General features: G+C 36.9%; 1 protein-coding gene across 4 annotated transcripts in view; it reads right to left on the bottom strand.

Annotated features, from left to right (window-relative positions):
* The window catches only part of LOC123608911 (amine sulfotransferase-like), a 55,406-nt gene that overhangs the window by 14,376 nt on the left and 26,052 nt on the right, over window positions 1-14,978 (bottom strand). For 2 of the 4 annotated variants that reach the window (XM_045499362.1, XM_045499363.1), the window contains exon 3: window positions 9,529-9,684. In XM_045499362.1, the coding sequence (XP_045355318.1) occupies window positions 9,529-9,670 (142 nt within the window). In that variant the 5' untranslated portion in view covers window positions 9,671-9,684. The remainder of the gene's footprint in view (window positions 1-9,528; window positions 9,685-14,978) is intronic. The other 2 variants (XM_045499364.1, XM_045499360.1) reach the window with 1 other exon arrangement.

The following is a 14,978-nucleotide window of genomic DNA, read 5'->3' as shown; positions in this document are numbered from 1 at the left end:
GGTCATGGTTCAGATATATCCAGGCAATGTTCTAAAAAAAAAACTTACCCAACTAAAAATCGTCAGTCCCAGAAAGGTTCAAATCAACTTCTGAAATGAGAAAACCCACTGGCCCCTCATCAGTTCCCATCCTAGCCTTCCTTCCTAAGACCATCCAATCACCCGTGCTAAGCAGCAGCACCTGGTGAGCAAGATCATTTTTGGGTGCAGAAGCCTTGCTAGCAGGTGCAGGTGGAGTGCAACTTATCTGGTCATCTCATTATCTTAATATTGGTGGTTTTAGTCCTCCAGTGTTGCACAGGGAAGACCACGACCACATGTGCCTGCATGTTACCTCAGCTGGTAACTCAATGAGTTCAAATGCATGAAAACTTGTTATAAGGCTCTGGAAGGTTTCTTTCATCCTTTTGTTTTCCCAGATAAAAGATACTGCTTCTGCAGGAGGAATCACAGATTCAGGAGGGCTGACAGGTTTTCAATCATGGCACAGTTCTGCAGGGATTCAAACAATATGATGTAAAAATCTCTGCAGAGATTCAAAAATTCAGATATCTGTTTTCAGCTTCTTCTGCCACTCCCCCTTTTACACTTTGCCCAATCCCCCCTCTCTCTTTCTCTCTCCCTTCCTCTCTCTCTCTCTCTCTCCCACCCACTTCCCTCCTTTCCTTCCTTCCTTTATTTTTCTTGGCCTATTTGATAGTCAGGCGTTAGTGTAATGGGATACGAATTATTTTCTTCAGTTCATGCTATATTAATAACAATGATTTACCAAAGGCCCTCCCTCTCTGTTTGTCCATTTATTCTCATTTGCTGTTTCAATTCCTACTACTACCCCCACCACAGAAAAGCAGGTGTTGGGGTTTAAAGTGCATTCCTCATTGGAAAGTGTTCTTGTGGAACGTGTATTGTTGTATGTGTTTCTATTTCCTATCCATGTGCATCATTTCTTTCTGTTTGCCACTGTGTGCTGTGGTTTAATGTTCATTTACATGCTACATCTGATCCAATGTGCTTAATAGATGCTGTCTATGTTTCTGGGTGTGCATTCCTGCACTGACCTATCCATTTTCCACCAATGGACACCCCAACCCAAACAATACTGCCATGTATATCCTCATTCGTGTTCACTATGTACCTGTATGAGATTTTCATAGGGACAAATATTCAGGAGAGGAATTGCCTGTTATAAGTGTATTTTAGTTGTCCAGGTAGTGCCATACTGCTTTCCAAAGAATGGCTGCTTTAAACTATTCTCCCAGGAGTAAAATGCTTATGCATATACATCTCTCTGCACTCCTTGCCATGTTCAGATTTACTCATTTTCTAATTTTTGTCAGTCTAGTAGATGTAAAGTAATATATCATTGTCTACCAACTTGGGGTTGTTTTAGTATTGGCGGAGGGTGGTTTTCTTCTGTAAATTTTCAGATTATTTCTTTGATTCTTTTTATTCTCAGATTGCTGCCCCACACTTGATTTGTAGTTCTAATATATGGTAGATAAAAAATATTTTTTCATTGTAGACATAGCATGTATATTCTTTCTGTCACCTATTAACTTTGCCCAAATGATTCTTAGTGAAGCAAAACCCAAACTGCTTAACTTTGATGTAATTGAATTTATTAAAGTTTAAAGTTTTGCCTGTATTTTATTTTTTGTTTCAAGTTTTTTATTTCAATTCTAATATTTTAACATAGAGTAATATTGGTTTCAGGAGTAGAAGTTATTGATTTATCAATTACAAATAACAGCCAGTGTTCATCACCACAAGTGCCCTTTTTAATGCCCATCACCCATCTACCCCATTTCCCACACACCTCCCTCCATAAATCCTCAGTTTGTTCTCTATCATTAAGTGTCTCTTGTGGTTTGTTTCCCTCTATTCTCACCCCCACCATGTGCTCATCTGTTTTATTTACTAAATTCCATGTGTGAACGAAATCATATGGTATTTGTCTCTCTCTGACTGGCTTATTTCACCTAGCATAATACACTCTAGCTCCAACCACATTGTGGCAAATGGCAAGATTTCATTCTTTTTGATGGTTGAGTAATACTCCATTGTATGTATAAAACACATCTTCTTTATCCGTTCATCAGTCTATGGGCATTTGGCTCTTTCCATAATTTGGCTATTGTTGAAAATGCTAGTATAAACATTGGCATGCGTGTGCCCCTTTGAATCAGTATTTTTGTATCCTTTGGGTAAATACTAGTAGTACAATTGCTGGGTCATAGGGTAGTTCTATTTTTAACTTTTTCAGGAATCTCCATATTGTTTCCACAGTGGCTACACCAGTTTGCATACCCACCAACATTGTAAGAGGGTTCCTCTTTCTCTGCATCTTTGTCCACCATCTATTGTTTCCTGCACTGTGAATTTTAGCCAATCTAGCAGGTATCAGGTGGTATCTCACTGTGGTTTTGATTTGTATTTCACTGATGATGATTAATATTGAGTATCTTTTCATGTGTCTGTTAGCCATCTGGATGTTTTTGGAAAAAAATATATTCCTGTCTTCTGCTACTTTCCTCACTGGATTATTTGTTTTTTTTTAAGTGTTGAGTTTGATAAGTTCTTTATAGATTTTGGATACTAACCCTTTATCAGATGTGTCATTTGCAAATACCTTCTCCCATTCCATAGGCTGCCTTTTAGTTTTGTTGTTTGTTTCCTTCACTATGCAGAAGTTTGTATTTTGATGAAGTCCCAATAGTTCACGTTTGCTTTTGTTTTCCTTGCCTCTGCCGATGTGTGTGGTAGGAAGTTGCTACTGCTGAGGTCAAAGAGGTTGTTGCCTGTGTTGTCCTCTAGGATTTTGATGGTCCTGTCTCATATTTAAGTCTTTGATGCATTTTGAATTCATTTTTGTGTATGGTATAAGAAAGTGGTCCAGTTTCATTTATCTGCTTGTTCCTTTCCAGTTTTCCCAAAACCATTTGATAAAGAGTCAGTATTTTTTTTTACACTGGATATTCTTTCCTGCTTTGTCAAAGATTGACCATATAGTTGTGGGTCCATTTCTGGGTTTTCTATTCTGCTTCACTGATCTCTCTGTGTGTTCTTCTGCCAGTACCATACTACCTTGATCATTACAGCTTTGTAATATAACTTGATGTCTGTAACTGTGATGTCTCCAGCTTTGTTTTTCTTTTTCAAAATTGCTTTGACTCTTCAGGAAATCTTGTGGTTCCATACAAATTTTTTGTATGTTTTTAAGTTTGCTGTAGCTCTGTGAAAAATGCTGGTGTTACTTTGAGAGGAATTGAAGTAGTAAAGTAAATTGGGTAGTAAAGACATTTTAACAATATTTGTTCTTTCAATCCATGAGCATGGAATATTTTTCCATTTCTTTATGTTGTCTTAAATTTCTTTCAGAAGTGTTCTAAAATTTTTAGAATATTGATATTTGGTTAGGTTATTCCTAGGTATCTTATGAGTTTTTATGCCTTTGTAAGTGTAATGCTGATTTCTCTTTCTGCTGATTCATTTTTGTTGTAAAGAAGTGAAACTTTTTTCTATGTTGATTTTGTATCTTGCGACTTTCCTGAATTTATGTATCAGTTCTAGAAAATTTTTGGTGAACAGTTTTGTGTTTTCTACATACAGTATCATGCCATTGGTGAATAGTGAAAGTTTGACCACTCTCTTGGCAAGTTGAATATATTTTATTTCTTTCTGCTGTCTGATTGCTGAGGCTAGGACTTCTAGTACTATGGCACATAAGAAGTGTGACAGTGGGCATCCCTGTCTTCTTCTTGACCATAGCAGTAAAGCTCTCAGTTTCTTCCCATTGAGGATGTTGTCAGCTCTGGGTCTTTTATATATGCCCTTTATGATGTTGAGTATGTTCCCTTGATCCCTACTTTGTTGTGGGTTTTTATCATGAATGGATGTTGTACTTGGTAAAATACTTTTTCCTGCATCTACTGAGAGGATCATATTGTTCTTATTTTTTATTTTATTTCTGTAGTATAGCACATTCATTGAATTTCAAACATTTGTTTCTTTCCATATCATATATTTCTACTCTAATCTTTATTATTTCCCCTCTTCTGATAGTTTTAGGCTTTATTTCTTGTCCTTTTTCCAGCTCCGTTAGGTATAAACTTAGGTTGAATATTTGAGATTTTTCATGGTTGCTGGATGTATTTATATATTGAGGTTCTTGTTATATATCCCTTCTTATGTATGCTTTTGCTGCACCCCAAATTTAGTCCTTTGTGTTTTCATTTTCATTGGCTTCCATGTATTTTTTTCCAATTTCTTCTTTAATGTACTGGCTGACCCATTAATGCTTTAGTAGGATTACCTTTAACCTCAATGAATTTGAGGTCTTTCCAAATTTTTTCTTGTGGTTGGCCTCAAGTTTCATAGTATTGTCTGATATTACGCATATTATGATCTCAATCTTTTTGTACTTGTTGAAGACTGATTTGTGATCTAGGATGTGATCTATTCTGGAGATTGTCCCACTTGCACTTGAAAAGAATGTGTACTCTACTTCTTTAGGATGAAATGTTCTGAATATATCTGTTAAATCCATCCAGCCCAGTATGTCATTCAAAGCCATTGTTTCCTTCTTGATTTTCTGCATAGATGATATGTCCATTGATATAAGTAGGGTATTAAAACCCCCTACCATTATTGTATTATTATCAATGAGTTTCTTTACGCTTGTTATTCATTGTTTTGTATACTTGGGTGCTCTCAAGTTGGAGGCATCAATATTTAAAATTGTTAGATGTCCTCATTGGATAGACTTCTTAATTGGGACCTAGAACCCTTCTTCATCTCTTGTTACAGTCTTGGTTGAAAATCTAGTTTTTCTGATATAAATATTGCTACTCTGGCTTTCTTTTGACATTGGCTTGCATGATAAATGGTTTTCCTTCCCCCCACTTTCATCTGCAGATGTCTCTAGGTCTTAAATGAGTCTCTTGTAGGCAGCATATAGATAGGCCTTGTTTTGTTTTGTTTTTTTTGTTTTGTTTTGTTTTTACCCATTCGAACACCCTATTTCTTTTGATTGGAGGACTTAGTCAATTTAAATTTAGAGTGATTATTAATAGATATGAATTTCATCTATTTTATTACTTGTTTTTTCTGGAGATTTTCTCTGTTCCTTTCAGTCTTTGTTGTTTTCGGTCTTTCTTAATTACTCAGAGTCACCTTTAATATTTCTTGCAGAGCTGGTTTAGTGGTCATGAACTCTTTGAGATTTTGTTGGGAAATTCTTTCTCTCTTTCTATTCTGCATGATAACCTTGCTGAATAGAGTATTCTTGGCTGCATATTTTTTCCCATTCAGCACTTTGACTGTATCATGCCACTCCCTTCTGGCCTCCCAACTTTTTTCTTTTAGGATTGCTTTCTTATCATTGTATTTTGCAAATTTTAGTATGATATGTCTTGGTGTTGGGCTGCTTTTGTTGATTTTTCTGGGAGTTCTCTATGCCTCCTGGATTTGGATGTCTGTTTCCTTGTCTAGATTAGGGTAGTTTCAGCTATAATTTGCTCAAATAGAATTTCTGCCCCCTTTTCTCTCTTCTTCTTCTTCTTCTTCTTCTTCTTCTTCTTCTTCTTCTTCTTCGACTCCTTACACATTGTAGAGTCCCTGGGTTTCTTATGTCTACATTTATAATCCAATATTTTCCTTTTCCTCTTCTTCTCAGCTTCATTATTTTCCGTAATTATCTTCTATATCACATATTAATTCCTCTGCTTCTTCCTTCCTATGGTCATTACATCCAATCAGTTTCACATCTTGGTTATAGCAGTTTATATTTCAGCTTGACCAGTTTGTAGGTCTTTTATCTCTGCAGTAAGGGACTCCCTGGTGCTTTCTATGCTTTTCTCAAGCCCAGTATTCTTATGATTATTGTTTTAAATTCTGGATCAGCCATATTATTTATATCTGTTTCGATTAGATCTTTGGCCGCCATGACTTTCACTTGTTCTTTCTTTTGAGATGAATTCCTCTGTCTTGGCATTTTGTCTAGGTATCTGTTTTCTGTAACTTAGAAAAGCCAGTTATCTTTCTTGCTCCTGAGAGTAATTGTTTTGTAAATAAGAGGTCATATAGTGACCAAGGACTGGCATTTCAAGAAATGTTTCTGCTGTATACTGTGTGCACTCTGCTATTGTATTTTGACTGCTCTTTCCCTCAGGTCATTCATCTGCAGAATTTCAGTTTACCTCAAGTGTGAGTGTTTCAATCTTGTCCAGTGTGTAGAGAGTTTTAAGTAGATATGTTTTGGTCTGCTTGTTAAAAGAGGCTAGCTCCAATTTCCACTAGATCTGAAGCTTTGCAGCACTCTATAATGGGTAGATTTGGTGCATATGGGGATTTGTGCTGGTCTTCTGGGGAAGAGGTCTGCTGCCACTCTGGCTCTCAGGCACACTTGCCCTCATACAGAAGCACCTGCAGACTTCAGGCAGTTGGTCTTTGTGTAAGCAGCTCAAGCTTCCACTGCAGGTGCTGTGCTGCTCATTGGAGTCTGTCTGTGCTGATGAGTGAGGATAAAAATTGCGTCAGCTAGCTCTATCCTCCCTGGAGAGGGAAATTCATGCCCAAAGCTGTTCCAGAAGCCCTCACAGAAGAGCAAGCTATCTCCCTTCATTGTCCCAGACATCCCTCAAATCTCTGCCTTCATCCTGTCTATGTCTCAACCATCTGCCCACCCAGCAGTGCAGTGCTCTGTGTTTTATTTCATGCAGGGACTGGGTTTTAAAGCTCTAAATTTTAGGTACCAGGTGCAGTATGGATCCCTGCTGATCCTCTGGGGGAGGGTCTCACACTGGGCTGGTGCTGGTTTGTTCCAGAAGGGCAGTTTCACAAAGCCACAGGGGCTTGGAGTGTATGGTAAAGCACATCAAAAAGCCATCCTCAACAACTGTCCCTGCTTACATTTTAGTGAAAGAGCAATGCAATCACACCTGCAGGCTCTTTTGTCTCCTGAAAGGCAGAACCGCCTCTCAAATATACTCCATGAAGGGTAACTGTCTCTCCCAGTAAAATCTGGGGGATCCTCATGCCAAGCTTTCCCTCTTCTGGGCGTCTGCCTTTCTTCTCCACAGGAGTACTTCTACACCTACCAGGATCCACCCTGGTGACGATGAGGACTTCTCCAACTTTAGACTTTGAGCTCTGCACCTTATAAAAACTTGTGATAATCAGCCCATCTCATTTTGCCTGTCAGTGGCTTTGGGGATGTGTTTTCTTGTGCAATGCCCTGCACCCTGCCCTTCTCCCTCCCTTCTCTCTCTCTCTCCCTCTCCCTCTCTCTCTCTCTCTCTCTCCCTGATCAGGGTTCCCTCCCCTCTGAAGTAGCAGCAGTACTTTTCTTTCCCAAATCATGTCTCCACATCTCCTACCTTACATGATGTGGCCTCTTTTCTCCCCCTTTTGTGCAATTTGTTCACTCAGTTCTCAGAACAATTTCCTGGGTATTCAGAATAATTTGATATTTATCTAGCTGTGTTCAAAAATGAGGCAACCATGGGTCCTCCTACTATTCCAGCACCTTAACCCCAGAAAGACACCTGTATTTTCTTCTTTGGACATTTGTTTAATAAGTTTTTTTTTTACCATTCCTAAGTCACAGTGATTTTCTTCTGTTTTTATAATATAAACATTATATAGTTTTATCTTTAATATTACTGTCTTAGTACACTTTGGGTTCACTCTTTTATGTGGTGTTAGGGATACAGCTGTATTTTCTGCATATAGTGATCCATATTTTTAATTTTTTTTTCAATGTTTATTTATTTTTGGGACAGAGAGAGACAGAGCATGAATGGGGGAGGGGCAGAGAGAGAGGGAGACACAGAATCGGAAACAGGCTCCAGGCTCTGAGCCATCAGCCCAGAGCCTGACGCGGGGCTCGAACTCACGGACTGCGAGATCGTGACCTGGCTGAAGTCGGACGCTTAACCGACTGCGCCACCCAGGCGCCCCAGTGATCCATATTTTTAAAATATTTTTATTTATTTAATTTACATCCAAGTTAGTTAGCTTATAGTGCAACAATGATTTCAGGGGTGGACTCCTTAATGCCCCTTACCCATTTAGCCCATCCCCCCTCCAACAACCCCTCCAGCAATCCTCTGTTTGTTCTCCATATTTAAGAGTGTCTTATGGACTCTTAAAAACTGAGAACAAACTGAGGGTTGATGGGGGGGGTGGGGGGGAGAGGGAAGGGTAGGTGATGGGCATTGAAGAGGGCATCTTTTGGGATGAGCACTGGGTGTTGTATGGAAACCAATTTGACAATAAATTTTATATATTAAAAAAAAGAAAAAGAAAAAGAAATAAATATTTTAAAAGTTTTTAAAAAAGAGTCTCTTATGGTTTGTCCCCCATCCTATTTTTATATTACTTTTGCTTCCCTTCCCTTGTGTTCATCTGTTCTGTGTGTTTAAGTCCTCATATGAGTGAAATCACATGATATTTGTCTTTCTCTGACTGACTAATTTCTCTTACCATAATACCCTCTAGTTCCACCCACATAGTTGCAAATGGCAAGATTTCATTCTTTTTGATTGCCGAGTAATACTCCATTGTATATATATATATATACCACATCTTCTTTATCCATTTATCATCAATGGACATTTGGGCTCTTTCCATACTTTGGCTATTGTTGATAGTGCTGCTATAAACATGGGGGTGCATGTGCCCCTTCGAAACAGCATACCTGTATCCCTTGGATAAATACCTAGTAGTGCTATTGCTGGGTCATAAGGTAGTTCTATTTTCAATTTTTTGAGGATCCTCCATACTGTTTTCCAGAGTGGCTGCACCAGTTTGCATTCCTACCAGCAGTGCAAAAGAGATCCTCTTTCTCCACATCCTTGCCAACATCTGTTGTTGTCTGAGTTGTTAATGTTAGCCATTTTGACAGGTGTGAGGTGGTACCTCATTGTGGTTTTGATTTGTATTTCCCTGATGATGAGTGATATTGAGCATCTTATCATGTGTCAGTTGGCCATCTGGATGTCTTCTTTGGAGAAGTGTCTATTCATGTCTTTTGCCCATCTCTTCACTAGATTATTTGTTTTTTTAGGTGTTGAGTTTGATAAATTCTTTATAGATTTTGGATACTAACCCTTTATCTGATATGTCATTTGCAAATATCTTCTCCCATTCTGTTGGTTGCCTTTTAGTTTTGCTGATTGTTTCCTTCACTGTGCAGAAGCTTTTTATCTTGATGATGTCTGAAGCAGCTACCTAAATGGTAAATATTCCTGCATTGTTTCCCAGCCCACTTCAGTAATTTAGTGTTTGACAGGCCATCTTCAATTTATCTACTTCAAAATTTTCTCCATTTCCTTGACCAAAAAAAAAAAAGTTATAGCTACACTATAAAAGACATTATTTCATAGGATACTAAATTCATTTAACTCTATACCATTCAATAGATTAAGTGTATATGTCTCTATATAATATTGGTAAAAAGACTGAGTTACCATATTATAAAAAGTTATCATTTTATTCTTACATTAGCTATTAGAATACAGAACTCACCAGATTTGGGGTATGTGACTATGAAGACATCATCTTCTCTGATTTCAAAATCATTTAATGTTTCTAGATAGCCAATATCAAGTCCTGGGCGATGAAAATAATATCCTTTAAATTTGAATAAAAATGAATCTATGTCTTCCATATTTCAGTTGCCTGCTAAGACAGAAAAAAATATTTGAAAGAAATTTAGTAAAATTTTATGTTATCTTCCCTTCTGTATCTTCAGTTGTTGGTCATATACTAAGAGAAGAAATTGATTTCTTGTTTTCTCCACAAACACTGATAACCAGCAGGCTCTCAAAGCTACTATCCTGGATTTGAGATGTGTGGAGTTTGGTCCAATGTCAGGAGACAGTTGTTCATGGGATGGGTCTTAGTTTTAGGTGTGTGTGCTCCATTTTTGTAACCACAGGAAAAATAGTTAAAAACTAATTATGTAATTGAAAAAAAATGCTCTTAATCAGAAATCATACATACTATATATGTATATCTACATAAACAGTAAAAATGAATATACAAATTTGACTTGAATAGGCTTTAGAAACATTTGTCTCTTGCCACTCCGTCTACAGCTGGGTTTTTCATCCCTGGAACTGAAATACAATATTTTAGCTTTTAGCATGTTTATAGAAGTTTTCTTTATATACTTTCTGGGTATGAGTTATCTATTCATAAGGTTTTTGGTAACTTGTAATTTAAACTTTGTTTTATTTCCTAACTTGCAACTTGTTTAGAGTAATTGAGAAGGTACAAGTATGAACTAACAGACATGAATGTATTCCAGGATGCCTGATAAATTTTGTGTGAGCAGTTAAATTGTCAGTAATGACCATGTGAACAACGGCACAAAGTATGAAAGAAAACATTCAAATTATGGATCATATGTAGATAGTGCAAATTAAACTTTGTGCTCATCATTCATGGATATATTTTGCCTTTCATTATTATCAGTCAGTAGCCTTATGAGAAAATCTTATTTTGGTACTTATGAACTCTGAGGTTTTAGTTGACTTGGGGGTTCTTCCAGATGACTCTGAAGTGTACTTTTTTTCTATTTCCCATAATAGTTGGTCATTGGAAGGCTGACAAAAGAAGAACTTCAGACTCACACAATTCAAAAGGAATTCCAGGAAGCCTGGGCCAAGAGTCATTAAAGGAAAAAGGGAAAAAGTGATTGTTTAGAAATATATTTTTATAGTCACACTGTTACTGGAAAAACTGGGATTGATAGTGTCTATTTACAAAGGAGACTTATGAAAGCTGCAAGTTAGTTGCAATCATCAACATGAATTCACATCCAAGGAAGGAAGTCGGGGACCAGACAGGCAAGGATGGAGGAACAGAGAGCAGATAAGTTATTCTGTCACTAGAGTTATTTAAGGCATCTCTTCTTTGCCCTCTTGTGTTTAAAGAAACAACCCAATTTATACCTCCCATACCCATTGGTTCTAATATTAACCCCCAGTGTTAAGAAGCAGTGGCTCCCTAAGAGTAGCCAATTCCATATCTTGGGACCAAAACTAGAACTATGAGCCTGTAACATCTTCATCATTTCATAAAGTAAACATAATTATATCATCATATATTCTACTTATATTAGATCCTAGTATAATTACTATCATGGTAAATTATATCTTTCTTTTAGTATATGTTCCTAAATCTCTAAATAAATATTTAAAATAATATAATGGTTCAGTTTATTGAAAGTCTAAGCAAAGAGTTGCAGTATATTTTTGTTTCATACATAAGAACTGATAGCTTACATACAATTAGCCTAGTGTTCAGAACATTGCCAAATATCTGAAACTGCATAAATAGTACAGTTCAGGGGCGCCTGGGTGGCTCAGTCAGCTAAGCATCCAACTTCAGCCCAGGTCATGATCTGATAGTTCGTGGGTCTGAGCCCCGCGTTGGGCTCTGGGTTGACAGCTCAGAGCCTGGAGCCTGCTTCAGATTCTGTGTCTCCATCTCTCTCTGCCCCTCCCCAACTCATGCTCTGTCTCTCTCTCTTTCTCTCTCAAAAATAAATAAACATTAGAATTTTTTTTTGATTTGTACAGTTCAGACAGGAGAAAGGAAGCATACTATGTCACCTCTAAAAGTACCAATTTTGCATATGAATTTTTTTAGCTGAAGGCAATTAAGAATGAGCAGACACAGAATCTTTTTTATATTTTCCTTAAGTTCTTAAAAGAATCTAGATGAGGGTGCCTTTATCATGAAGAGAGCTACTCCCACATATAACTTTTTATTTCTGAAAAACCCCAACCACATGGCAGGACAAACATCTGTTAACCAAAAGTGAGCTCTTCTCAACTTCCTGTGAGTTGTCTTCCCCCTTTTTGAATTCCCTACTCTTTTACCCCATTCTTCTTAGGATGGTATATAAGCCTCAATTGTCATATTGTTTTGGGCCCTGTATGCCTTTGTGGGGTTCCATACATATATAATTAAATTTGTCTCCTGTTAATCTGTTTTATGTCATTTTATTTATTAGACCATCCAAAGAACCTAGAATGGAGAAAGGAAAAGATTTTCACTCTCAGTAAAGAATAAATAAACTCACTATACTAGCTCTTCGAAATGAAGAGTTAACTTCTGAAATAAAAGCTAGTGGGAGGAATAATTCTGTTGCTGCTGATGGAGAAGGACACAGATAAAGACTAAATTTTCCAGGAGATTTAAGGATTCAACAGTTAGCAGAGCTCCCATAATCAGGAACTCATTGAGAGGGAGGGATTAGGCTGATATTGAGCAGTAGATCATCCAATAATCTAGTAAAAATCATCGATACATTTCCCACAAATAATGGATGGTAAATGGTTCAAGCAGCTGGGTGCTATTCAGAACTATTGGGCAGGGATCAAAGTCTTTGCTTTTGAATTATACCCGAAAATAGGGATGTATTTATTTGTTGTCCCACTCATGATTCTCTAATGCCCATAGATAAGGAGTATAATTATTAGGTTGTTTCTACATCAATGGCACTACTATTGGTGTCTTAAGTCTTTGTGTTGTTTCTTATCAAACAGAAATGAGAATACGTGTATGTGAACAACTGAGAAGTTGAGAGGAGAAATCCATATCTACAAGGAGTAAATACAAAGCTTTGAAGGATTAGGCACTTTCCCCAATTCTTTTTTTTTTTTTTTTTTTTTGATTTTTTAAATATTTATTTTTGGGAAAGAGACAGAGTGTGAGTGGGGGAGGAGCAGAGAGAGAGAGGGAGACAGAATCTGAAGCAGGCTCCAGGTTCTGAGCTGTCAGCGCAGAGGCCAGTGCGGGGCTCAGACTCACGAACCACGAGATCATGACCTGAGCTGAAGTCGGGGGCTTAACCGACTGAACCACCTATGCGCCCCACACTTTCTCCAATTCTACTATATGCTTGACACAAGTGTAATACTCATGATAAGCACCAATCACCATTTATCTGCCATTATCCCCCTCAGTTTAGTCACTGTTGGCAAGGACTTCATAGCACTGTATCAGGGGGAATGACGGGTCCTGGGGTTCGCTCTTCAAGTACAGTTTTGTGACCTGTTTTTCATGGGCTCCGCACTCTGTCCAGTAAGTTTGTGGTTTAAACAGAATAGACATAAAGGATAAACATTCTAATTCATAAGAATTCACTCTAGTAAATCACTATACAAAATAAATAAATAAATAAAAAATAAAACAATGCAAAAAAGCAGAACAACCACTTCTTGAGCAAGATCAAAACGCAGAGAATGTATTATCAAAAAATTTCCATTTTCCACAAAAAGTACCATGTTCCAAAAAATAGGAAAGTGTAACACATAATCAGTAAAAAAAAGAGCAATTAATAAAAACTGTCTCTGAATGGACCCACATGCTGGATTAGCAAAGAAAACAGCTATAAAAAAAATACATTCATTTGTGAGTCACTAGATCTAAACTACAAGTTTGACCTGACAGATAAAAAAAGAATCATGGAATATGAAGACAGATCAATAGAGAAAAGAATGAAATGAACAGAAAAACAAAGAATGAAGAAAACTGAACATAGCCTCAGGGAACTGTAGAATATATCAAGCATAGCAACATATGTAACAGAAGGAGAGAAAAAGAGCAGAAAAAATCTTCGGAGTAATTGTGGCCAAGAACTTCTCAAGTTTGATGAAAAATAGTAATTTACACATCCATGAAGCTCAACTAATAAGTAAGATAAACATGAATAGTTCTAAACTATACATATCACAGTTAAACATTGAAACATAAATTTTAGGATTGTTTATTTCTGTAACACATGTTTTTGCTATTTTGATGAATATTACATTGAAAATGTAGCTGCCTGTGGGTAGTATGGACCTTTAATGAAATTAATTCTTACCCAGAAACACAAGATGTCTTTCCATTTGTTTATGTCTTCTTTGATTTCTTTCAGCAAAGTCTTGTACTTTTCATTGTACAGGTCTTTTATTTCCCTGGTTAAATTTACTAAGATTTCATTGTTTTTGATACTATTATGAATGAGATATTTTTCCTTATTTCTTTATTTTTCAAATGTTTTATTTTTACTCTAAAGGAATTAAACTGATTTCTGTATATTGATTTTGTATCCTGTAACTTTACTGATTGTTGATTAGTCTCAACACTTTTATGATTGATTCTTTAGGATGTTCTCTTTATAAAATTCTATCTTCTGCAGAGTGACTATTTAACTTCTGCTTTTATGATTTGGATGCCTTTTATTTCTACATCTTGACTAATGACTCTAGTTAAGACTTCTAGTACCACAGGAGAGGTGAGAGTGAGCATCTGTGTGTTGCTTTTGATCTTACAGGAAACAGACTGAGATTTGCATGCAGACCAGGAAGTGCCTTCAGGGATAACACATGATGGAGTGAAGGCAAGTATTCTGGGCAGAGGGAGAAGTTGAACTGGAGTGCAATAGCTTTGGGTAGTACGGATATTTAATGCAATTAATTCTTCGAATCCACAAACATGAGCTGTCTTTCTGTTTGCTTATGTCTTTGATTTCTTTCAGCAAAGTCTTGTAGTTTTCACTGTAAAGGTCTTTCGCTTCCCTAGTGAAAGTTACTAAGATTTTTTGTTTGTTTTTGATGCCTAGTATGAATGAAATACTTTTCTTTATTTCTTTTTCAGATGTTTCATTATTTCTATGAAGAAATGAAATTGATTTCTATATATTGATTTGTATCCTGCAGTTTTACTCAGATTGTTGACTAGTGTCAACAATTTTATAATTGACTCTTTGGGATTTTCTATATATAAAATCATATCTTCTGCAAAGAGTGACTATTTTATGCCTTTCTGATTTGGATGCCTTTTATTTCCATGCCTTCCCTAATTACTTGAGGTGGGATGTCTAGTATCACTGGCGAGGTGAAAGTGGGCATTCATGTCTTGCCCCTGATGTTAGAGGAAAAACTTTCAACCTTTCACTATTGAATACGATATTAGCT

This window comes from Leopardus geoffroyi, chromosome B2 (assembly GCF_018350155.1).
Source record: "Leopardus geoffroyi isolate Oge1 chromosome B2, O.geoffroyi_Oge1_pat1.0, whole genome shotgun sequence".
Classification (NCBI taxonomy): domain Eukaryota; kingdom Metazoa; phylum Chordata; class Mammalia; order Carnivora; family Felidae; genus Leopardus; species Leopardus geoffroyi.
Note: the sequence above shows the minus strand (reverse complement) of the source record. Positions and strands in the feature narration are given on the sequence as shown.